The sequence below is a fragment of the Polypterus senegalus genome, chromosome 2 (genome assembly GCF_016835505.1).
Source record: "Polypterus senegalus isolate Bchr_013 chromosome 2, ASM1683550v1, whole genome shotgun sequence".
Lineage (NCBI taxonomy): Eukaryota > Metazoa > Chordata > Cladistia > Polypteriformes > Polypteridae > Polypterus > Polypterus senegalus.
Genome location: NC_053155.1, coordinates 153,003,536 through 153,030,392, shown reverse-complemented (window position 1 = coordinate 153,030,392; position 26,857 = coordinate 153,003,536). Strand labels below are relative to the sequence as shown.

Genomic DNA, 26,857 nt, shown 5'->3' with positions numbered 1-26,857 from the left:
CTGCATTTTGTGTTTACTTGTGTTATATTTGACTAATGGTTAAATGTGTTTGATGATCAGAAACATTTTGTGTGACAAACATGCAAAAGAATAAGAAATCAGGAAGGGGGCAAATAGTTTTTCACACCACTGTATATTCTCATGTAAAAGTAACACCAAATCTGTTCCTCAGCTTCCATATCTTTTCCTCGATGCTCTATCTTCTTTTTCTACCTCCATTTGAACCTTTTCCCTGATTCAACTCCCAGCTTTGTGTCCACCAGTTCTGTGACTGGAAGAACGTTTTGAACCACAGTCATGACTTCAGAACATATGGCTGGAGCTCCCTCTGGTGGCCCCATGTGCCCTTGCATCCCCAAGCTTCTACCATTATTAAATGGCCCAGCAACACCCTATATGATACTGAACAAAACATGACACTCCCCCACAACACACACAAATATCCTCCCTGTAAACCTTCCTGAGCCCAGCTTGACCACGTGCCCTCATCTTCTGCTAAGAGTCAGTACAGTACTGCTTTATACCAATGAATGATGAACACAAGTCTTAGAGATTAAGTCAAACTCATTCCCGATGCCTGTGGGACTCCACTAGAGTCACCCTATGTCATAATTTTTATAAACAGAATTTCTAGGCCTGATAAAGGAGTAGATCGGGTCCAGGTCAGTGGCCTCAGGATTGCCTCTCAGCTTTTTGCAGATGATGTTGGTCCTGTTGGCTTCATCGAACTGTGAACGTGTACTTGTGAGGTTTGCAGCTGACTATGAAACGGCCTGGATGAGGACCAGCACCTCCAACTCTGAGGTCAAGGTTCTCAGCTGGAAATGGGTCGAATGCCCGCCCCTGGCCAGAGATGGGGTGTTACCTCAAGCGAGGGATTTTAAGTATCTTGGAATCTTGTTCGCAAGTGAAGGATGAAGCGAACGGGAGATAGACAGGAAGATCTAAGTAGCTTGTGCAGTTATATAGACGTTGTAAACAACGTCAAGTTAGCTTGACGTTTGACATTAGTTTGACATTCGGATTTTAAGGCTTCAGATCTCTGAAATGAAAATAGCAATGCTATTAAAACTAACCATGCAGATATTCATGTAGTATTGGTCAGTCGAGATGAAGTTTCAACTCGCCTCTCAATTTACTAGTCAATCTACATTCCTGGCCTTAACTATGCTCACCTATGGCTTTGGGTAGAGAACGAAAGAGCTAGAATGATGGGTACAGGTGGCAGAAATGAGTTTCCTTCACAGGGTGTCTATCCTCAACCTTAGAGATGGGCTAATAAGCGCAGACATTTAGGAGGAGTTCCAAGTTGAGTCACTGTTTCTCCGTATTGAAAGGAACCAGTTTAGGCAGTTTGGTCAGTTTCAACTGGAAGGAGACAGGGCAGACCCAGGACACACTGGAGAGATTGTTAGTCACTCCATTCATGTTTTTCAAAAGATAAAGCAGAAAGAGTGTCTGAATACCTTGCATTGGATGGTTTGACTTTTTCTACTAATTGTAAGGCTGGAATGATTGCAATAGTTGAATGTATCATTAAATAATTACAAAATCTTTTACTCTTTTTAACCCCAGAATCTGAAATATTTAATCTATTTTGTTCTTTTCTGATGACTGATCTTTAGAACTATCAATAAATTTAAGGAACATATTCTCCCTATTTGTATTATAGTCTTCCGTTGGATAAGTTACTCACATAACCCCTTGAGCTAACATTAATAAACAACAGGGGTAAAGTCAGGTGGCTAGAGGACTGTTATGACTAGCAGGCAAGGCAGAGAGTGCTGCCAAGGACTGCCATTCAGGGAAATGATTGAAGTTGGATGGATGAAAAGGGGTGGTACCCTGAATGAAGGGGCTGGAAATGGAGGTGGAGACTTCTGGATGGTTTGGTGGAAAATGAGAAGATATACGAATGAAGGACGAGTACAGGGTGGTGGTTGATCCTGTGTAGGGAATTAGAGTTGTCTTTTATGGCGTCTCTCATGGCCATAACAATGAGAGATTTATAGATCATTGTAAATAATTCTAGTTCAATATCATTCTTTTTTGGTTTACATTCATGTATTCTTCTTAGATTAGACAGCTCCAAGTAAACTATTTTGCAATTACTTCTTTGTCCCGCTGTGTCTTTCTTTATGAACCTGTTAGGGTGAGGTTGCAACAGTATTAAGCCAAATAAGACTGAAAGCGCTATCTCAAGCAATTCCATTGTTAGGCTGTCCATCATCAGGTATTACTCCTCCTATTTTGAACTGACATTCATTTAAAAAATGTTAAATCTGTTTATATACAAGCCCTATTGATTAAAGTTTAATCTAATATGAAAGTCATTCTTTCCATAACAAAATTACTCTATATCAGAAATGTATTGATCTTCCAACCATACATCTGCTCATTAACTGAACCCAATTTCTTCCATCACATTTTATTATTCTTAATAATAATAATAATAATAATAATAATAATAATAGTATATTACAATAATAATTATTATTTACATTTACAACCAACATTTATATAGTGCTTTTTCTCACTAGTCAAAGCACTTCAGTGAGTGGGGAGCCACTTCAACCATTTTTGCTCCAGTACACTCACCACACATTAGCTATTAGGTGGTGAAGTGGTGAGAGAGATGGCCATTTAGAGACTTTGGATAATTATGTTGAAGGCTATTTGATAATTTTGTTCTCTCCTTAACTATTTTCTGTAAGTTTACGCATATTAGAAGGTTATCTATTTTTTCATAAGGCAACTATTTAACTGATTTTACATTTGATGACTTCCATTTAGAGGAATATTTTTGCTTTTCAATTTAATTAGCCTGTCCATCATGCAAAGACCTAACCTGTTTCTTTAGAAGCAGTATTTTTATTGATTTTGGGAGCTATTATAATTTCAAACATAATAATAATAATAATAATAATAATAATAATAATAATAATAATAATAATAGTACTTTAAATTTATATAGAACTTTTCTCACTATTCAAAGCTCTTTGCATACATAACAAGAAAATGGAAATAAATCTATACTGTAATTGTTTTATGTATTACCTCTTTAGACATGAACATTTTCTTTAAATACTGTATTTCCCAACTAACTTCTATTCACCATCTAAATTATCATAACAAAGAAGTTATTTGAAAGACGACATTCCCCATTTTTGTCATTTTAAATACATTTATCAAACACATTTTTATTTACTAATAACAGTGTGTGTTCTTGCCCCACTAAGTCCTTTCAGACTTGCTTTTTATTAACGTGATATCTTTGATAATCTAAACGTTATCAATACTTGTAGCTTTGGTGACAAGATTGTAACCAAACCATGACACCCATGTGTAGACCATCTTAAACACACTCCAATTGTTTGATGTAGTAAACACAAAAAAGGAGATAAAAAGGATTGGGGTCCAGTTGAGAAAACCCTGTTTACTGGAAGGCATCTGCCTCTTAGCCTGAAAAGTGAGACATGTAGCATGTCTCATAAACAGTATAAGGCATGTTGTTGTGTTCCTCAGGAGTGCTGCTAGTGGAGTGAAGCTGACTTCCTGCACTAGGCTCCTTTTCTATTACTGTATCTTTTCCAGCAGTGGAAGGGTGAAATGAGACCGAACCAGGCATGAATCTTTGCCCAGAACTTCCTCTGCTCTGGGAACAGGAACAAAAACTTCTGATATGAATGGTGAACCCCGCCTCCAGTCCCCTTTGTTTCCCAATAAATCAGTCCCTGTAAGACAGCAAAGTATTTTACTGTAGTAACACATAATGACCAGAAAGTAATTTAATCTAGTCTCTTAAATAACACAATACTTGTATTGACAATTGGAAGTCTTGATCATACCAGTTTTTGTATCATTGCCTATGGTAAATCATCAGGTAAATCATCACAATAATAACACAGCAGACTCAAGCTAAGGTTTTCATATACTGTATAATTAAATGCCAAAAGACATTGACATTTCAACCATAGCTGTATAAATCCGGGAGCATGGATGTTAAAAATCATCAGTTTTAATCCAAATAGCTGATGCAAAACTATCTTATTTGATAGTTATTTCACTCTTATTTGAGTGAAGTTTAGAAAGATAGGAGAATATAAAAAAAGGTTGCTGCCTTAACAGTATACTGTATAGTAAGTTCTGTGCCTCGTTACATACTGCATGCTTACTAAGCCTGCAATTAAAGCAAATAATTATTCTGGATTTAAAACTAGACAAGGACTTAGAACTGTGGACTGTGTTTTTTAAGTTCAGTTTCAGCTCCATAATAATTTATGAATGAATAGCAACACAAGCACTGACACCATTTTCATTTTCCTGACCATGGCTTTTGTCCTCCTGCCAGTTAAGCATTTCCCCAAACATTTCTCCCAATTACAGACTCAAAGTACTCTTGGCAATAATGCAGCTTTAAACTCTGTCCTAAGATCAATTCAAGGGTGAAGGGTGGCCCTACTTTGGCTACATGTGCACCAGGAAAGAATTCCCTCTAGATGGCTCCTAACACTTTAGCTACCCCCATTACTCCATGCTACAAGCCCTTAGGAGGCAAATGGAGCCTAATCTTCTAGTTTGGGAATTGTGCACAAACATCCATCCAGGTAGACATTTCTGCTCCTCCTGCTGCCAGTCTATGTATTTAAAATGGCAACAATTGTACCATCTCTCTTTTCCTGAGACCATGTAAGATCACATTTCAGTTAAAAGTGTTCTAACTCTCCCAACCACCATGAAGTTATGTTCTTTCTTACTATCTCCTAACAGAACTTATGAGAAAACATAGCATGTTCTACCAAGGCCACAACTCTGTCTCACTTTTGCTGGTGAAGCTACAGGGCACCCAGCACAAATACAGGGCATGCTACCCCCAAGTTGCTCCTGTGTTCCCACACTAGTATTTACAGAACATTGAATTCCTCCAGTGTGATTCTCCCACTGCCCTAGATCTCTGGTTTGGGACTTTAGCATGCCGCATGCCAATCCGGTAGTGCTCTTACCCATGGCAGTCTCTTCCCAGTAATGCATTGCATCATAAGGACTTATACCACCTTTTGGTGTCTTGCCACTGTTGGTAAGTACTGTTCAGTTATTAATACATCTAATAATATAGTTTGTGTTATTCTTACAGTTAGAGACCTGCATGAACATGGAGAACAGTATGTTAAGAAAGTACATTTCAGAGAGTGTGTGTGAGATGTGTTCTTCAAGCCTCACAGCCAGATTTCTAACAGTCAGAAAATTCTACATCCAGAAATCTATAATCCAAAGGTCCTGAGACTTCATGATCAGCTTCAGGGAGATGATGGTGTGGAATGCTGAATGGAAGAGGCAAGCACTATCTATCTATACACTGCTATTAGATTATAAATAATACATTGAAAAGTAAAAAATATGAAGTATGTTTTTTATATCTCATTCTGAAATTGTGCAAGTTAAAGTTTTACAGGTCTCATGATCCCACAGAAAGTTGCCAGAAATGTTATTGTTACCATATCATTTTTTTTTCTAGGTGGAACGGTGTTTAGTGATGTTATCACACAACCCTCAGAGACAGGGTTTGAATCTTGGCCTGGTCACTGCCTTTGTAGACTCTGAACATTCTTTCCATATATGATGAGTAAATGTGGATGCATGAATGTGTGTACCCTTCAATGAATTGGTGCCCACTCCAGGGTTGGTTCTTGCCTCACGAGGACATTGTAATTGGATTATATTATGGACAGTCAAATGTTTTTGTTTTAGTTCCAACATTTATCTCTTTGTTTCCTCAAATTTGTAATCCATTTCATTTCAGTGGGAGTTGGAGTTTGTTCTAGAGGAATTGCAAGGAATAAGCAAGCATTAAATTTAATATCAGTACAATGCAGAATACATGCTGTCATATACACCACTAAGATTTACAGATGCTAGTTGATGTGACAAAACATCTGTGATCTGTAGTGGGATACCCACAGAGGCAAGGTAAAGAGCCACTACATCTCTGAAGGTGACCAAAATGCCAAGATGACACTATACTCCGTATCAGTATATCCAAAGGTAACCCTAGAACATCCATGGATTAAGATCTCCTGCCCAATATGTTACCATTTGAAACCAGATTTAAAAAATACTTCAAGAGGTGGCTATGACTGGGAGGGCTCGGGAGTACCACTGTGCCTCTTGGTATTGATGCCAGCAATTTTATTAATAAAGCAGATAAAACTCTACGTATACTCAAGGAAAATATGCAAACTCCATACAGACTTTAACAAACTAGGATTTGAAGCAAAGACTCCAAAGTGTTGGAGCTGCAGTAGAGATACTACAGCTATACTGTGCCACAGTTCTGTCCAACATAATCAGTTACATATTATTTGGGAAGAAATGAACACAGCAGCTTAAATTGGTACAAACTTACCAGTGACACCAGTTTGTATATACTGTTTTAATCTTTGCTTGAGAAATTGATGCAGTACACGAGTATATTCTTCAAGGGGGATGTTGGTTTACAATGCTTACTCCAATGTAGTGGATTCAAATCCTACACCCACTTGCTGTCTACATTCACTTAACATATTCTCTTCAGGGTTCCTCCAAAAGACCGGCATCTTGACTTGATCTGTTATTTCTAAATTGAACCTCTCTGTGTGTGTGTGTGTGTGTGAATATGCGTGCTTTGGCTCCGTACTGGACTGGGACCCTGTGCAATAATGGTTCCTGGTTTGTGCCTGAAATTGTCCGGCGCTTCTTGACTTGTGTTGAATTATGCAGGTTTGATAAAGTTATGTTACAGTTGGTATTGGAGGTAAGGGCTAGAAAAGCTCCTCCAGCAAGCATGTGTTGCCTGAGAAACATCTCACGCCACATCAAAATTTAGAAAATAATTCACGTAATATTCAAAATCCGAAAAGAAAGTTCACAGAGAAAAATTCTTTGAACACTCTAACTTACAGAGTTTTACCCGATAAACTGGAAAATACGCCACTGTCCCTAAGAATTTATATGCTTAGTAATTTGTTGGTGTGCCCTAACAGTGACCCGGATGTTAATTCCTAAGACAGTTGTCCAATCAGCATAAACTTAATGTACCGAGTGAAGTACGCCTGCGCAAAAGAGAACGGGAACAGAAAAAACGCAATGTATGTAATATATGTGTAATGTTTCTTCTTTTAAAATGACAATTTTGAATTTGTTGTGTGGTGCATGCGTCAGTGAAAGGATACTGTTAATTTGTTTTTAGAGCAGGAAACGGTAGACATTAAGTTTTGACTGAAGTGTAGGGTTGCAATAAATGCTCAAGCACAAAATGGAAAATGTTTTAGATACAGTGTGCATGCGGTTAAAGTGCCATTTTGCAACATGCAAATGTAAATCTTTTTATCATCTAGCAAGGGGCGTCAATAGCTATAAGGCAGAAAGGATGCATATGAGTGTTGCAGCCCGCTGTAACCCAACCCAAGAGGAAGTCGATGGTGTTTTTTTTTTCTTTAGAAACCACAGCGCTTGCGTGTTAAATACAATACATATTTTTACTCGGAATGTAAAGGCTTTTGTTACAGTGTTCCAATATGCAGTATATTAAATATGGTATTATTAGTTTTTTTTGATGACTTCTTGCATGCACATTATGACTTTCGTGGATATATCAACGCTAACAAGTTTACTTTAAGAAAACTAATTCTGGCCTGTGATTTTTTTTTTTTTTACCACCTTCGGGTGCTGCGATTTCTTGGACACTGATAGTAAACGTAAATATTAAGCTTTTTATTGTAGTTGTATTCTTGGTTTACAAGAGCACCACAAATTAAAGGGTAAAAATAAGAAATCGTTTAAACCCTATAGTGAAAAAGGCTGCATTGGGAGAAGAAAATGTATACCAAATCTAAAAAGTGTCCTTATGTAATTCTCTTGCTCCAGCCTTTCTTCTTATTTAGATTTTTCTTTTTCTTCAATTTTTATATCATATCCAAAAAGTGCCATTCTATAATTCTCTTGCTCAAATGGAATTTCTTAATATTTTAGATTTTTTTGTTTGTTCCATTTTAACATTTCCCCTGTTGTTATTTGTTCTAATTTAGGTAGGATTGATCCTTTATTATAAAATCCACGGGGCCAGTTTTATTTTGGGTTTTGATATTTTTTATTTCTCAGAACTTTACAAACCTAAACCTTTGCTGGGGTGCTGTCATGGATACAGCTCATGGATGTAGCAATGGGTATAATAAAGAAGGTACCCACAGCACTGCAGGTACTGTGTGAGAAAGTAAAGTCCCTTACCCAATGAGTGTCCACTGGATGCTAGTGATTTATGACCATGCACTTAAATCTGTAAATATAGAGGAAAGGGGATTTTTGAGTGATGTTATGAGTATGGAAAGTTTAGTTTGAGACAGGCATGTACATGACCTGAGCTTTAAAATTGACGTTTCCTGTTGAATAAGAATGTATAAAATTTTATAATAGCACTTACCTATAAGCTGTGACATGACAATATTTAATGCCTGGGCCATTAAAAACTGTTAAAAACAAGTTCAGCTCTAGATGGGTCCCTGTAGCTTAATTACCAGACAATTGAAAATGGCAGAGAAGAGACTGCTCTGCTTTAGATTTCCAGGTTGTTTCCGCATCATTCCGCATTGCATTTTGCTAATCTTCATCATCTGGATACAATGAAGGGATCAAAACATTGACCACAATTGTGAATATTATTGAAAGATGCAAGGAACATACTGAGTAATATTTAAACCTAATCCTTACACCCTCCTCTGAAGAGACATTGTTGAAAATATCTGGTGAGAATGTGTTAATTTCTGTGTCTGAGCTTACTGTGATGAATGGTGTGTTCAATTTATCATGGAATAACCTTTTTTTTCCTCTCAATGAAGATTCCATTATAGTTATGGAACAGTGCACCATCGGACTTGTCATTAGAGTTTTGGGTTATTTTCCAGCTTTCACTGCACATTTGTTCACTCAGATTTATTATGTTCATATACCCATGTGGTGGGGGAAAATGCTACCTTATATTACAATTCATTAGGTGTGTATGGCAAAAAATGGAAACAAAACTGCAAGTGTAGAAATCAATTTAGTCTTGTTTTATTTTGAAAGAAGCCGAAAATTTTAAAGTTGCAGCCCATAAACATTACAGCCATATTTATTGCTATGACTCCATTAGTTCTCCACCAACTTGCTGAAAATGTGAAGCCATGAATTGACCATTTCTTTCTATAGTGTTCATGTGCGGCTTTAAGAGAATTTTTATTTATTCTATGTAAGCTGTATGGTGACTGTCTTTTGAATTAGCGGTTTGGGTGGAGAGGGATCAAACTCTGTAATAATGAGAAATATAATGTGAGATTAATCAATCTGTAATAGTGTCAAATGTTATAAATTTGTTCTAAATTAGATTGAGTACATCAAAAAATCCTAAGTTAAACCTATTTTTGTAGTGGAGCTGGCATGGAAACACGCACATGTCTCTTTTAATTTCCTATCAAATGCCAGAAGCCGTGATTTGTGTTTTGTTTTTTGTTTAGTCAAAAACGCTCTTGAATGATTCTTAATATATGCTCATGTGTCAAATGAAATATTACTCTTTTCATTAGGAATAAGAGGAACAGCATATAAAAAAGAAAAATGTGTTTCTTAGTTTCAGAAAAACCAAATAACAAAGATCCTATGACTTTCAACAGCACACAGATTTAAATCCTTCTCTCCCTGTGCAGTGATATTTCCCAGGTCATCTAAATTGTTTGCTGTTAAATTCAACTCAAACAAGCTATCTGAACTGTCAGTAAGCAATTAGGTTGGTTCTCATCATCAATAGAATAGGTACAGTGGAGTAGATCCACTCATTAAGAGACTGACATTATTCCCAGCAAAGCTGCACGATCTAAGAATGATTTTTTTTTTTTCTGTAAAGTGTAAAATACTTGTACAATGGGAATAGACTCACCATTTATCATAGGGTAACATGTAACAGTCTAACATTATGTTAAACCAGTCTGAATGCTGCTGAGGTTTTTTTCTTATGAAAGTTATGTCTAGTATTAAAAATGACAAAAAGATACCATTTAGGTAAATCAAATTAATTTACAGATTTTGCCTTTTCTTTTTCTAAATATGCTGTTCTTTGCAATGTAGCATGTACAGTCTGGAAAACAGCAGTTTTTATTAAAACAAAATTAGGTGCAACTGCACCTAATGAAAAATGTATTAAAGGATCATCTCCTTTAACAAAATAGTGTATTTTTCCATCACCACTAACATGGGAACAATGAATCCTTCAGGAATTTTAAAAATATGGGAAAATAGTGCTACTTGATTATTTATTTTTGTGTGGAAATTTATTTTTAATTCTTTGTTACCCTGTAGGTCAGTGCCTGATATTGTTAATTAGGTACTTCATTAGTATGGGATCCTGGGGTGTTTCTTTCTGTTGACCTGTATTTGTGCGCTGAGATTTATATTTGCATACCCGGTATTATGTTGATTCTTTACATTCATTTTTCTCACACACAGTGTTGAGATGCAAGCCTACATGTGTTACTTGAGGTGAGGTGACTCACTGCTATAAATTTATTATTATAAATTATTATTATATACACCTAAGGTAACATTTATTTTAATCTTTGTAGTTTTAGCATTCATTTTGCATTCTTTTACAACCAAAAATTTTATAAAAGTAAATCGTAATGACAAAGTAGACTGAGTGACAACTTTACAAAGTCTACCTACCTAGTGATAAGGTGGTTTTCAGTTATCTCTCTGAATTGTCTGAACTATCTTGAAATGCTGCCTGTTGTCTAATCCAGTGTTTTCAAAAGTTATTTTGTATTACTTAATGGTGCATATCTACCTGGAATAGCTTGTTCCTGTTTGATTGACATTTGGTGACTGAGGAGGCCATCGCATTAACTTGATTTCATTGAAAGATGTATCCTATCCTTGTGACATAGTATTATCCAGCACATTTACAAAAGAACTCGAGTGCATCATAAAATTTACCATTTCAGTCACATTTTAGAAATGCTGTTTGCATGTTTGACAGGATCTGGATCAAGTTCTAAATGGGTTTCTTAGACGATTGAAATTAAATTTTAAATACATTTCGTAAATATCTGGCAAAGCAGTTAATTATAAAATAAAATGTGCAGCATATATGTAAATAAAATGCTATAGTTCATGTTACTGTAGAAATATGGGAAACACTAAAGTTTTTAATGTACCAAAAACATAATTTTAGCATTAAGAAATACAAGGCCTTTTGTTGAAGAGAAATGACTTGTTGTATCACACCTGTCAATGCTATCTTTTTCAAGCAAACAGTGCTTTGGAAGATTCAAACCGGATCACTGAAATGACCCTTAATTTAATTAATTCACTTATTTTAAAATGTTAAGCAGCAGTAAAACAATGCTAGTAAAAAAGTAGGTGCAACATTGTGCTTACTGATACCCCTTATCTCCCTCAATATGGTAGATTGTAAAGCCATTAAAATGGGGTGAAATCACTCCTGAAATGTCAGATGATCTAACTGATGTTTCCTGTTTAAATATAGTAATGTGGTCTTTTGTACCAGTCACATTTGGGGAATCTTATGTTCTTGTAAAATGCCCTCTAATATTTTTACATGCATTTTTATCAGTCTTTAATATAGTTTTTTTATCAGTATGCAGCTGCTGGAGTATGTGAATTTCCCCTTAGGATTAATAAAGTATCTATCTAATCTATCTATCTATCATTCACCTTGTGCTCTTTTCTCATAGAGGAAACTAATGAATTGCTAAGACATGTCCAAGATATCCTTCATGGCATTAGTCAAGTTTTGATATAGAGTAGGTAGAGGTACTCCTTATCTGCAATGTCTGCCTGCAAGGAATTCTTGCACAGAGAGAACTTGAATTTCACCAGATTAGAGCTGTCAGAGGTCTGCCGGCACAGGCTCCAGCTATTGCACCTTACTCTTCAAGGATTTTTGTCCATATATATTCTATAGTGAACGAAATGACCTAATTAGGTATTAACAATTTTAGACTGTTGAGCTGAATGTCAAAATATATTAAAAGTTATATTTGAAGTGATGAAAATCAAGCAGTGGATGTTTGATTAAAGTCTAGAACAAAATTAACAGCACGTTTTATTTTTTCATATAGTTCGAACACATGCCATTTAATTTGTGTACATATGAACATTTTCCACATCAATTTTAGCTATGATATATATCTCAATTTGTATGTCAATTTTAACATATGATTAAATCACTGGAATTTAGAATCAAATCCTTAATTCTCCTTAAGCTAGACAATATGGATTTTTGTTTTTATGAAGGTAGAGTTACCACCTGTTAGGTTCAATACATTTTTTGCACCGCCTTCTCCAGATGCTTGTTTCATCTTTGGGTGTTCTAAAAACCATATACTGCTTCTGTGTGATAAAAGAAAGTAGTGCATCTCTTTTGCTGAAATTGTGTAGAAGGTTATGCCACTTAGTTGTCATTTCACTTTCATATTATTTATCAGCATAAATTACTTATGCATATAACTACATTGTGGTATATTGAGTATAAATTTGTAGTGGTAACCTTTGAGAAAATCACTTTGAAAAAGGAATGAATATCTGTGTTTGAGATCAAATTGGATAGATTAACATCAACATGTCAACTTTACATGTGTTTTTTAATTCACTCTGTAACTTTTTTTTTTTTTAAACTATACCAGTTAGATTTGTCTGATTATGTGTTAGTTTTCAGTCTTGGAACCCTATGGCCTAGCCTTTTTACAGGGTACAAATAGTCCTTTGTTTGTTTTTCCTCACATATTTTTTTTTTTTCCCCCAAATGTAACAGTTTCAGCTTTTATGCTTACTATCCATCTTTCTTGACATATGTAGGTCAAATTCCAAAGTTACATTATGATTATTGAAAAAGCGTTTAGTCAAAAGTATTCCAAGTAGACAACCAGTTGTGACAGGCTTTAACTGAACAAGTAAAACTGGACTTCAGATGATTCATCACTTCAACAGTCTTTAATTTGTTTGACAGATGCAGAAATGCAAATGCAATTTATAACAAAAGACCCTGCTTTTTTGCAGATGAAAATATCATGCATATGGAAGTAAAATGTCAACATGTACCTTAGAGAAACAAAACACACATACATTGAATTATGGAAACTGGATGACTTTATTAGTAATCCTCAAGGGAGAGAAAGATGTGACTGAGTAAGTGTGGGAAAGCAAGGGAAGAAGGAGACCGTTTAAATGAGTGCAAATAACAGTAGGAAAGAGAAGCACATGTCAAGAAAAGAGCAGACTGGGAACATATCTAATATTAAACATGTGGAAGACCTCAAATGCCAAGGTTGACACAGAAATCTCCATGTGTTATGGGAGAGTATTATCCTTAGTAAATTGTATAATTACTGTTGCTATTTTATGTATAATTAGTGATGTGAGAGTTCTCAGATTATCAGTTATTTTTTTTTAAGTACTTTAATTAGTATTAAATCAGTATTATAACCCCAAACAGCAGCTGATCAAAAGTAGTTAAATAATGATTTGGTATGATTTTTACTAATACTTTAGAATGCTAACTCCATTAGTGGTGATTCACTCGGATGCATTTTTTTACACTGTCAGAAAGTTTTCATAGTTTGGAAGACATGTCAGAAATAAATCTGGAAAGAATACTTTGCTGTCAGTTTCCACATGCATGTGACTGTTAAAATCATCCAATGTGACTGATTTATCCTAATTAACCTAAGTCAGTGTCGCATTAAACGACTTCTAGTTGGAGGGTTGTCAAACTTGGCAACTGGAGTTTCTGATCTCATCCTCCAATGATGTCCGATTTACATGATTAGAAATTGCAGGAAATGACAAATTGGATGAATCCATGGCAACTTTCCAGAACAGTCTGACATTTCCAAGATACATCTGTGTTTTTTTGTCTCTCTTTCATTCTGTCATGGTACATAAGACAGTAGACAGACAAACCTGTCTTCTGTTTCTGAGATCCAAACACCTGTGCTCCTTGTTCTTCATAGATGCATTATATTCATTATTTGTATTATCATTCTGGGTGAGCACTATTTGGTTATCATCTCTCCCATAAACACAATCCTGCACTAATGACTTAAGACAAACTGAAGCTTGTTTGATTTTTGTGGAGCAAGTTGTAGACTATTTGGACTGAGTACCTGTGGATATCGGAGTGCACAACTGATGATTATGGTTGCTTGCCACAACTGCTTCTGACTTGCTAACTTTGTAAATGAAGGTTGTATCTGAAAGTCATTGGAAAAACTATTTCATGTAACAGGGCCTTTTCTCACATAAAAACTTATCTTTGAAGAAGTCTTTTTTACCCATATATATTTAGCTTCTATTTAGTGTTATAGGTTTTATTTTCCTGTTGCATACTTTGAAAGGCTAAAGAGGGAATTTTTTTTAAAGTGATTCTGATTATTAAAGTATTCCTAGCTTAATTGTAAGTTTGTTGCCTCTTCTACAATATAGTTTTTATTTTAGTATTCAGTTTTTTTCTACATTCTTTAAAAAATATGCTAAATTTTCTAATTTTTATTTTTTAAGATTTGAGAAATTTTTGAGTATGGCTTCACGTGCAGGTCCCCGTGCTACAGGAACAGATGGTAGTGACTATCGACATCGCGAGAAGGTGGCTTCTCACTATCAGATGAGGTGAAGTATAGATGTTAAAATATATTTTGATGGAATATTTCTGCCATGAACAAAACTTTAAAATTTAAAATCCTAGTACCTCCACTAAGCACGACAGGGAGAGAGAAGAATCTTAATAGTTTCATGGGTTTGTAAGAGCATTAGATTTGAATACTTTTGCCAGCTGTAAGTAAGATAGAGAGAGAGAGAGTTATATCATCTGGTTTTCACATTTGATAGTAACAATAGAGCTAAGCAAGGTTTTTTTTTTTTTTTAATGAAAAGTCATCTTGGGTTTTTTTTTTTTTAAATGTATTTTAATGACGATATAATAGTTGCTATCCAACCAAAAATACAAATGCCATGTTCCTGCAAGTGAAGTGCAAAACCAAGATGGTGGCTGCAGACAATTGCTCTCTCCTTATCCTTCTAGATTGATTCTTCTCAAGTTCTGCATTTTGCTAGTGTCCTTGTCACTGCTGGTAGCATGAGGTGGTATGTGCAGCTGATTCAGGTTGCACAGGTAGTCCAGCTCCTCCAGGCCGGCATGTGCCATTACAAGAATGTTTACTGTATCACCAAGCACAGTCTCAAGAGCATGAAGGAGATGCCAGGAGACAGGCCGTTATACTTGTGACGGCACATATGGTTGTCCCATCCTGGAAGAGCTGGACTACTTGTGCAAACTGAATCCGCTCCAGGTACCACCTCATGCTACCAGTAGTGACAAGGCTATTAGCAAAACGCAAAGCTATAGAAGAATCGGCCAGGAAAGATAAGGAGAGCGCAATTGTCTGTGACCACCACCTGCAAAGCTATTCCCTTTTTGGGGTTTGTCTTGCTGTTGCTTCTCCAGTGCACCTGTTGGCACTTTCATTTTTACGCCAAAGCAGGTGAAGTTGATTCACAGTTGCTTATGCTTCTTAACTGGGCAGATTGATATCCCTGAAGCTTCACTGTCTTGGTGACTGTGATGATTAAGTGTTCCCTTAAGTTTTTTGAGCAGTGTATTTAGAAATCTTTAATCCTAGTGGACATGCTGTGGAAAAAATCATTACTAAACTGTATATATTTCCTATATGTAGGTCATGACTTTTAAATTTTAAATATATGTGTAAGCAAATCACCTTTCTTTAAGAGCCAAAGTCAGTATATGCGTTTGATCAGTATAACAGCTTTATTAATTAAGGAAAAACATGTAGAAGGTATGAAAAGTTGCTAAGAATTTCTGATCAATTGATCAATGTCATTTTCTTTCATCCAACTTCAGGCAGATTTAAAAACATCTCTGCAGCACAGGCATTATTTAACAATGTTTCAGTAAAATGTGGAAATAACTTGCTTAGAATTACCCAGTCTTATTAGCAATTTCTTTTCTTAGCTGGCTACTGTATAGCATTTTTAATCCCATAAAGCGCAGCTTACTTACTGTCTTGTCATGACTTTTAACTAAATGTGGTAAGGCCTTGAAGCCTTGCAACAAAAGAAATCCATCTTTTCTCCAACAATAATTATTGAAGGTTTGAAGCAAACTGTCCCATTATGATACACAATATACATAAGATACTAGAAGGCATCAGTCATTTTCGGACCTAGTAGGATTTCATATTTAATCTCTTCATTAGTTCCTCAAAATGCAATTAACACTTGAATTACCACAGCCTATGAGAAAGCTCGTAAATCCAGCCCACCTTAAATCCATTCTCACCTCTCTATCAGTGTCTTTTGTCCTGTAAATGTGTTGATAAGCAGCAAGCAGCCTGGTATCCCATCCCTCCACCCACCGCCGCAGTTCAATTTGCACAGAAGTTTCTCAATGTTTATCTTCGAGTGAAGTCCAGGAGCTTTATAGGGTGAAAAAGTACCTCATCATTTGGAATACATACATTTCATGTGTGTTCCGTGTCAACAACGGTGCATGTGCCCAAAAAAAGTCTAACTGCATTCTCGTACCATTGCTCGCGTACTAAAGTGTCAGCAAGTATTTTTCATGGTATTACAAGTGTAATTTGTGAGCATGCCTTTGACGATCAAACAGAGGAAGCTCTGCAGTATACTTTACGCTCTATTAAGATAAGTAAATAAATCAAGATAAGTAACATTCGATCTGGCTTTTATATAAGTAATATATAAATGCTTCTTATGTAAAGACCATCACAAAACATAATCACAAACATGAGTTTGCACGATACGTTGGTGAGCTCTGTAAGCCGTACTGCTTCTTTGAAGGGCAGGTGATTAGCAGGATGACACCGGACTTCGTCCTGTATCCAAACGGTGCCATCTTTCGCCTTTACGCCTGGTGCAGCTGCATTGTTCTTATATGTGAGTGAACGTTTCTTGTGGGGAGGGCTTCTGTTCTCTTTCTCCGATCTGAGTTCACCTGTGTTATAGCGCGTCTTATTTGAAAAAAGCCGTGTCGGATCAGGGTGAGCGTGAACGCGACTGAAAGAATAAAACTGAATAAAAAAAATGCTAACCTTTACAAGTTTCATACATTTACACCATCTGTTACAAACTCAAATCAAATGTATGCTTTAATTGTATGATAGTATCAAAAAGAACAGCTCACTACTCTAAACGAGTCAGCAGCTCTAACCAGTATACCACCCGAGAAGAAAGGACAATAAGCAACACTAATCTGACTTCTTTTTCTTCGGTTTTATAGTCTTCGGGGGAAAAAAAAAACGCATTTGTTCTGTTAAACTTGTATCTTTTGTGAAAGTGCTTATTTGGTATTTGGACTTCAGTCTTCACACATTATACACATCATCTCTACATTTTGTCGTTAGTACTAAAACATGGAAAAAGTTTGTCTTTTAGGTATGTGTTCAATATTTCTGTCATCCTACACTTAACACACATCTTTGTGGACACAGAACACACATGAAATGCATGTGTTCCGAATAACAATATATTTTTTTAGCCTAGGTACCTGACTCACTGATAAACAAGGCTTCATTAGGGAGAGGTTTTTGCAGTTTCTCCGGTAGTGGGGGGATGGTATAGCAGGCTGCTTGGGATTATCGACACATTTACAAGACAAATGACGTTGAATGGGGACATGCAAGTGGATTTAAGGTGGGCCGGATTTACGAGTTTTCTCATAAGCTTTGGTAATTTTAGTGTTAAGCGAGTAGTTTGGGTGAAAATTGTGTTTTATTGTGTATGTGTTATAACCCAGCTGAAAGTGTGAGTGTTTGTTGGTAATCTCTACATGAACGGTATGATTAAAGTTAATTATTATTAAAGAAAAGCAAAAACAGACCAGAGTTGATCACTTTTTTGTAATTAGATTACTGTGTAAGGTAATCCTAGTATTGTTACGTTTTTTTTTCTTCTTTAGTGTTTCTCTGAAGTCTGAGATCCGAAAGCTGAACTTTGCCCATGTGTTCATTTGGCTCCTGGTTGCAGCACAGGTGGTGGTGAGCTACTTGAAACTCGTTTCACATGATGTCGTGGCCACACCTTATCAGTGGGAGTACCCTTATCTTTTAAGCATCATTCCTTGTATCTTCAGTTTTATATCATTTCCTCGGAACAATATCAGCTATTTAGTGATCTCCATGATCAGTGCTGGGTTGTTTTGTATTGCTCCCCTCATCTATGGAAGCATGGAGATGTTCCCAGTGGCACAACAGCTGTACCGGCATGGCAAGGCATATCGCTTCATATTTGGTTTTTCTGCAGTCTCTGTTATGTACCTGGTAATGGTTATTGCTGTCCAGGTTCATGCCTGGCAAATATACTATAGCAAGAAGCTTCTTGACTCTTGGTTTACTTCTACTCAGGAAAGAAAAAAGAAATAATAAATACCATCAAGAACCTAAAGAAGAAACATTCATATTGTTACATTTTAATATGATTTGTTTTTGAGACAAAAACAATGTTTAATAAAAACGTTTTATTTTTGAAGGTTTCATGTTAAAACTGGAGGAAACTTTCAGGTTGTCGCCCTCTAAATCTGAGGAACTCACTTATTTATAATTTATGAAAAAGTTCCGATGATTATGTGTGCAAGCTCTTCCCACAATGCAGAGAAAAAAATTGTGCAACAGTTAATAAACAAGATGATTTTGATAGTTTCAAAGCCTAATAATGCCTTTGTATATTTAAGCACCATTTATCATTTCAAATGTTGTGTTGTCTACAGATTATGGAAGTAAGGTCTCTCATTTTCATTTGTGATAGGTTTGAATGTTAATATATCTATGTTTCTGGAAGAATGAAATTTGTTTACCATATTAAGTTTATTGCTTTATTTTGTAAATTTTCAGTTAATTTTTACTTTAACAAAGAAATGTACCCAAAACTACATAGATTTAAAACTGAACCAAAAACATTAAAGGTTGTTTTGAAATTTGACAATCTTGACTAATTTTCTGTTAAGTGAAATGGTATATTAATTTTTTTGCACATAATATAAATACAATGGCATAAAACTTTCTATCCTTGAACTCTAAATTAATGATCTCCATTTGACTAGTTTTTTGTGTACTTAACCTTTCTGCCTTTCCAGCTTGCATGATATACATGGTCATTTGGACTGCTTATCACTACAAGAGTTAGCTACCAGCCTTTTGTGTATTTTGTACTTAGATATTTTTAAGTTGTATCCTTTAAAAATTCAAAATCAATATTAGGTATACCTTAAATGCAAATCAGCTACCTGTTTACAGAGGAAGAATACCAATCTACCATGTTATTGTCTTTTTTTCAAAGTAACTTGAATTTTCTGAAAACTCAATATTATTTTCAGTATAGAATTTCCAGATACATTACTGAGCAGTCCGCCAACTGGATAGACAAGATTAATGTTTATTAGAGTAAGTGATACTAATGTTTAATAGCAGTGCCTTTGTTAAGTCAAAGGTCTAGATTTTGTGCATTTTTTTATTCTTAAAGGCTGTTACTTTTAATTAGTTTGTATGCATACATAGTTAATTGCTTATTATTCTTGTTAATTCCTTTGCATATCGTGGCTTTAGAGCTTAATGGTCATTTTTCTTGTTCACAGATTTTCATCATTCCTGTTTACAGCCTAAACTGCATTCCTGTATTAATTGTGTACTTTTCAGAGATAATTTGAAAGAAAACTTAAAATGGGGTGTGAAACTTGTACTTAATATCCCTTACTGAACTCGAGCAGGTGTGACTTTTTTAATTTCATCTACATTCATTATTCATACTCCTTCACCATCATAGCTCTTTCTTTGTAAGCTTGAATGTCTATATAACTATATGTTTGATGATTTTTTACACACGTGGACAAAATTGTTGGTACCCTTCAGTCAATAAAAGAAAAACTCAAAATGGTCACAGAAATAACTTTAATCTGACAAAAGTAATAATAAATAAAAATTCTATGAAATTTAACCAATGAAAGTCAGACATTGATTTTCAACCATGCTTCAACAGAATTATTTAAAAAAATAAACTCATGAAACAGGCCTGAACAAAAATGATGGTACCCATAGAAAAGACTGAAAATAATGTGACCAAAGGGACATGTTAGTCCAAGGTGTGTCCACTAATTAGCATCACAGGTGTCTACAATCTTATAATCAGTCAGTGGACCTATATATAGGGCTCCAGGTAGTCACTGAGTTGTTTGGTGACATGGTGTGTACCACACTCAACATGGACCAGAGGAAGCGAAGGAAAGAGCTGTCTCAGGAGATTAGAAAGAAAATTATAGACAAGCATGTCAAAGGTAAAGGCTATAAGACCATCTCAAGCAGCTTGATGTTCCTGTGACTACAGTTGCACATATTATTCAGAAATTTAAGATCCATGGGACTGTAGCCAACCTCCCTGGACATGGCCACAGGAGGAAAATTGATGACAAATCAAAGAGACGGATAATACGAATGGTAACAAAAGAGCCCAGAAAAACTTCTAAAGAGATCCAAGGTGAACTTCAAGCTCAAGGAACATCAGTGTCAGATCGCACCATCCGTCGTTGTTTGAGCCAAAGTGGACTTCATAGGAGACGACTAAAGAGGACACCATTGTTGAAAACAAATCATAAAAAAGCCAGACTGGAATTTGCCTAACTACATGTGGACAAGCCACTAAGATTCTGGGAGAATGTCCCATTGACAGATGAGACAAAAATTGAACTTTTTGCCAAGGCACATCAGCTCTATGTTCACAGACGGAAAAATGAAGCATATCAAGAAAAGAACACTGTCCCTTCTGTGAAACATGGAGGAGGCTCTGTTATGTTCTGGGGCTGCTTTGCTGCATCTGGCACAGGGTGTCTTGAATCTGTGCAGGGTACAATGAAATCTCAAGACTATCAAGGGATTCTAGAGAGAAATGTGCTGGCCAGTGTCAGAAAGCTTGGTCTCAGTCGCAGGTCATGGGTCTTGCAACAGGACAATGACCCAAAACACACAGCTAAAAACACCCAAGAATGGCTAAGAGGAAAACATTGGACTATTCTAAAGTGGCCTTCTATGAGCCCTGACCTCAATCCTATTGAGCATCTTTGGAAAGAGCTGAAACATGCCGTCTGGAAAAGGCACCCTTCAAACCTGAGACAACTGGAGCAGTTTGCTCATGAGGAGTGGGCCAAAATACCTGCTGAGAAGTGCAGAAGTCTCATTGACAGTTACAGGAATCGTTTGATTGCAGTGATTGCCTCAAAAGGTTGTGCAACAAAATATTAAGTTAGGGGTACCATCATTTTGTCCAGGCCTGTTTCATGAGTTTATTTTTTTAAATAATTCTGTTGAAGCATGGTTGAAAATCAATGTCTGACTTTCATTGGTTAAATTTCATAGAATTTTTATTTATTATTACTTTTGTCAGATTAAAATTATTTCTGTGACCATTTTGAGTTTTTCTTTCATTGACTGAAGGGTACCAACAATTTTGTCCACGTGTGTATATGTGCCTAAACACATGCAAGTTAGTCCTAATCAACCTAATTAAAGAATTTGTTTTCTTTTATTTCTGTTATCTTCACACCTGATAAAATAGTATTTTTTTATATTTGCACATTTAGTTATCTTGAAAAGCCAAAATTATAAAAAAAAATAACAAATAGATAAAACTTAATAAATTCATTGAAATGAAATGCCTTACTTAGGTTAGTGTAGTTACCACCCAATGATGCTTAATGAACGTTCTTTTAGTCTTTTTATTTTGCCTCATGTTTACACCTTTGGTCTATATAAGCTGATTTTTGTCAAAAGAAATAGGGCGTCTATGCATTATATTTGTTACAAAAGTTATAGATTTGGTCCAGAAGGTACTATTGTCCAACCCAAAACAGTTTCAGGCACCCATTGCTGCCGGGATAGATTTTGGCTGTTAATGATGCTAAACCACATTAAGTGGGTTATGGAAGTATAGGACTGGGTATTAATTTTATCTTGTAATAAATTTATTTTTTAATAACTGGGTGTTTTATCACTGTTTTTTATTTTTATCTTTATTCATTTATTGATTGATTCATTTTTACTCACTGATCAGTTGATTTACAGTAATCATGTTATGAATCTTCTGCACTCACCTGGGTTTGCAAAATATTTCCAATTGTTTATAACTATAATATGTTTATAGCTGATTGTGCCATAGCTCTATCCTATACACACTAAGCAGTAGAGGTGCTGGTCATAAAATTAGAATATCATGACAAAGTTGATTTATTTCAGTAATTCCATTCAAAAAGTGAAACTTGTATATTAGATTCATTCATTACACACAGACTGATGTATTTCAAATGTTTATTTCTTTTAATTTTGATGATTAGAACTGACTACTATTGAAAGTCCCAAATTCAGTATCTCGGAAAATTAGAATATCAGTTAAGACCAATGCAAAAAAAGGATTTTTAGCAATGTTGGCCAACTGAAAGGTATGTGCTTGTACAGCACTCGGTATTTATTTGGGGCTCCTTTGGCCTGGATTACTGCAGCAATGCGGCGTGGCATGTAGTCGATCAGTCTGTGGCACTGCTCAGGTGTTATGAGAGCCCATGTTGCTCTTATAGTGGCCTTAAACTCTTCTGAGTTGTTGGGTCTGGCGTATTGCATCTTCCTCTTCACAATACCCCATAGATTTTCTATGGGGTTAAGGTCAGGCGAGTTTGCTGCCAATCAAGAACAGGGATACCATGGTCCTTAAACCAGGTACTGGTCGCTTTGGCACTGTGTGCAGGTGCCAGGTCCTGTTGGAAAATTAAATCTGCATCTCCATAAAGTTCGTCAGCAGCAGGAAGCATAAAGTGCTCTAAAACGTCCTGGTAGATGGCTGCGTTGACCTTGGACCTCAGAAAACACAATGGACTAACGCCAGCAGATGACATGGCACCCCAAAGCATCAATGACTGTGGAAACTTTACACTGGACCTCAAGCAACGTGGATTCTGTGCCTCTCCCTTCTTCCTCCAGACTCTGGGACCTTGATTTCCAAAGGAAATGCAAAATTTACTTTCATCAGAGAACATAACTTTGGACCACACAGCAGCAGTCCAGTCGAGACGCTTCTGACGCTGTCTCTTGTTCAAGAGTGGCTTGACACAAGGAATGCGACAGCTGAAACCCATGTCTTGCATACATCTGTGCGTGGTGTTTCTTGAAGCACTGACTCCAGCTGCAGTCCACTCTTTGTGAATCTCCCCCACAGTTTTGAATGGGTTTTGTTTCACAATCCCCTCCAGGGTGCGGTTATCCATATTGCTTGTAAACTTATTTTTCTGCCACATCTTGTCCTTCCCTTCGCCTCTCTATTTATGTGCTTGGACACAGAGCTCTGTGAACAGCCACCTCTTTAGCAATGACCTTTTGTGTCTTGCCCTCCTTGTGCAAGGTGTCAATGGTCGTCATTTGGATAATGATAATAATCTGGGTCTTTGGTCTGTGTTTATTTCTTTGAGTACATTTTAGGTTCCAGTTTAAACATCATTCAGTCAAACTTGATATCTAAAAAAATACTGACTCTGCAAGTATTTTTTGTTCCCTTATCCCCAAGAATCTTCTGGAAGCTCATTTTTCAGTTCATGCGTTTTTTTTTTTTTAAGCTGTAGTAGGTTTAGTGATCATATATTACTCCAAACATTTAGCTTTCACATAACTGTCGTATGTGTTGCTTTAACTCCTGGAGTATATACAGTATAAGGTATATATTATTTTTAGTACAAACTATATTGCTCAGTAAAAGTTATTTTTAACATTATGAAAAAAAATCAATATTTCAAAACAAAAAAGTACACATAAAATACAAGAAATGCAAACAATTGCCAACATAGTTTGTGTTTAAAAATAGCAAATAAAAGTAATTTATAATTTAATTATTGAACAAACTGCTTTATTATTAAACTAATAGCAACTAGTAACTAACACAATATGGATCCTTCAGAAACATCTTTGTTTTATAAATTGCAAATTTTTATGTGCCAACAGTAAGCCCACTAATAGGCACATAATTCTCTGTCTTACCCTGTTTTGAGTTGGAGGTGATATTCAGTTTAAATTCTATTTACAACAGATCTGGTAAGATATTTGAGATAACCTAATCCAACATAAGATGAACTCCATCTTTTTCTTTTCACCAGCTTACAGTTTGAAATGGATAGATGGGTTTTCTTCCATTATCCAATCTGTTTAATCTTTTTTATGATCATGCGAGTCCTAGCAGCATTGCACACAAACCTGGGCACATTTGTGTTTAATATCATAAATGTGTTTTAGCTGCCTGCTGTTAACTCATGATAGTTTTGGATTTGTGCAAATCCCTGCCCTTGTCCCTGCCTGTACTCCGTGAAGAGTACTGTCAAAGAGGAAATTCTATTGTTTCAGTACACACAGCTATACACACTCTCACAGGGGGTCAGTTTAGAGTTGTGAACTAACCTGATGCACACATATTTGGGACATGTGAGGAAAAACCTGGGTGGTTCCTCCAGCCAAGATGAAAAGGCAATTTGCATTATTTCTGATTTCCCTAATGTAATAGGTGCAATTAATACACGCACATGTTATGATAAAGGCACTATCACAGAATGAATTTGGTTTTGTAAACAGAATGTACTTTCATTCAATTAATATACAGACTAGTACATGATGCCCAAATATGTTCGACTAATGTTGCAAGGTGGACCAGCTCAATCCTCAGTTCTTTGATTTTATCAAATGGTAGTGTGGAAAGCAGGCTTCGGGATTATGCTTTCTGTGATGGTTGCGGTCTTGGAAGGTAACTCTAATTGATAGGATTGCAATAATTATTTTGAAGTAAGAGCTTAAACTAAATGTCTCTCTCTGATTGTTAATAGCAGGCTGAGTACTAAAACTGATCATTCCTTGTCTAGCTGTTGACCATTAAGGACTCAAAAGGATGCTTTTTGTAAGTCCTCTGTTGGTGGTAAGCTGAATCAAAATAAAGGAGTGAAAGTAAAACACAGCCACAGTCAGCATGCAGTCTTCCATTAGAGCTCTCTAGGGTTGAATACAATGTGGAAAGTGAGATAGGTAAGAGGTTATGGGTAGAGGTTCTATAGTTGCTTTTGACATTTCATCTTATCCCCCATTAAGAAAAGAATTTAAGAGGTTTGGTGGAACTTTTCTTGTTAGATGCATATCACACTTAATCTGGTAACACAATAAGGTACTGTTTAATCCTGCTTTTTTTTTTTTTTGAAGGGAATAACATAAACCACAAATGTCTCATCCTGCTCCTGGAGAATATTTTACACTGTTGTAATTGCCAACAATCTTTTTCTGAATTTCAGCAAGACAAAGGACCTGATTATGAACTTTGAGAGGAAACAGCAGAAGCACTACCACCCCCTCAGTATTAACAGCACTCGGGTAGAGAGGGTGGAGAGGTTCAGATACCATGGAGGATCTGACCTGGTCTAAGCACATTGACACCTTGGTGAGGAAGTCACGGCAATGTCTGTACCACCTCAGGGTTTTCATGCTGCCTTCCAAGATGCAAAAGAACCTCTATATATCCACCTTTAACTGCATGCAGAAAGACCGCAAGGAGCTATAGAGTGGTGCAGTTAGCTGAATGCATAACTGGATGTCCATGCACAAACCTCCAGGACATCTACACTAAGCAGTGTTGAATTAGGGCATGGAAAATTGTCTGTGACTCCAGCTATCCCAACAATTATCTCTACGCAGTGGTCATGTAAACGCTACCACTGCTTAAAGTCCAGTTCAGAGATACTAAGGAGGAGCTTTTCCAGCAGTCCATCTGCATGTTAAATAAGGAAAGTGTCTAAAATTACATTATTTCCTATTCTTATCTCTATTACACAAAGTTATTTTAAGTCCTCCGTTTAGTTAATTTATTATATATTTATCATTTTGTTAATGATTTTTAATCTATAAAGTTATGTGTTGTTGTTGTCCCATTATATTTGTCTCAAGGTCCAGTCATAGGAGTTGCGCAACTAAGCATTTTACTGCATATTGTACTGTATGTATAATTTATGTGTTACTAATAAAGTCTGATTTGATGGACAGCAAAATAGCCAAAGGGGAATTTGCAGAATTGTGCCAAAAGCCTTGTCATAATTTATAGCTGTAGAGGTCAAAGGTTTTCTAGAACATGGATTACATTATTGTACTCCAGCCAAGAAGCTTCAGTTTCCACAGGTGATCTTATCTTAACATTTCCATTTAAGAATGTGGTATTTTTTTATGCAGTAAGTGCACTTTATCACTGATTTTATATGGTATTGCCATGCAGCCTCTTGCAGTGCTTACGTAAGAAAGTCTTGAGACTTGAAAGACTTGAAGAAAAATGATCTCTTCCTTGTATACTAAAAATATTTCTGTGTTTTAAGGTCAATTAGAATATTTAGTATTTTGTTTCTTGTCAGTTGCTTTGAATTATAAATTTGGCCCTTTCACCTTCACGAGTTCACATATATACTAGGTGTCATAATTGAGAGGTTGTGCTTTTTATTTTGTGCATTTTCACCTTTTCGGCTGATGCTTTTCTGCTTCTTTATGTAGTTTCAGTTGTTTTATTTGACACATCGTTGTTAATATGGCGGTAGATACTGTTTCCTTGCCAATATGGGTACTGGGCATACCACATGCATATGTTACCATATTATGTTCCTGTTGGCATTTCTACATTTAAGGACTTGATTTGCAGCTTCTCAATTCTTTTCAGTGACCTTCATGAACTTTTCCTTTTTCTTAAGAAAATCTGATCTCCTTTT

General features: G+C 36.0%; 1 protein-coding gene across 2 annotated transcripts; it reads left to right on the top strand.

Moving 5' to 3' along the window:
- Window positions 1-7,035: 7,035 nt before the first annotated feature.
- jagn1a (jagunal homolog 1a) lies at window positions 7,036-19,035 on the top strand. Of its 2 annotated transcripts, XM_039744853.1 has the most exons (3): window positions 7,041-7,124; window positions 14,581-14,688; window positions 18,014-19,035. In XM_039744853.1, the coding sequence occupies exons 1-3, from the start codon at window positions 7,069-7,071 to the stop codon at window positions 18,474-18,476; spliced, it is 627 nt and encodes a 208-aa protein (XP_039600787.1). In that variant the 5' UTR covers window positions 7,041-7,068; the 3' UTR covers window positions 18,477-19,035. The 2 variants fall into 2 exon arrangements, with proteins under 2 accessions (XP_039600789.1, XP_039600787.1); XM_039744855.1 differs by lacking the exon at window positions 14,581-14,688 and having other exon boundaries at window positions 7,036-7,124.
- Window positions 19,036-26,857: the final 7,822 nt, after the last annotated feature.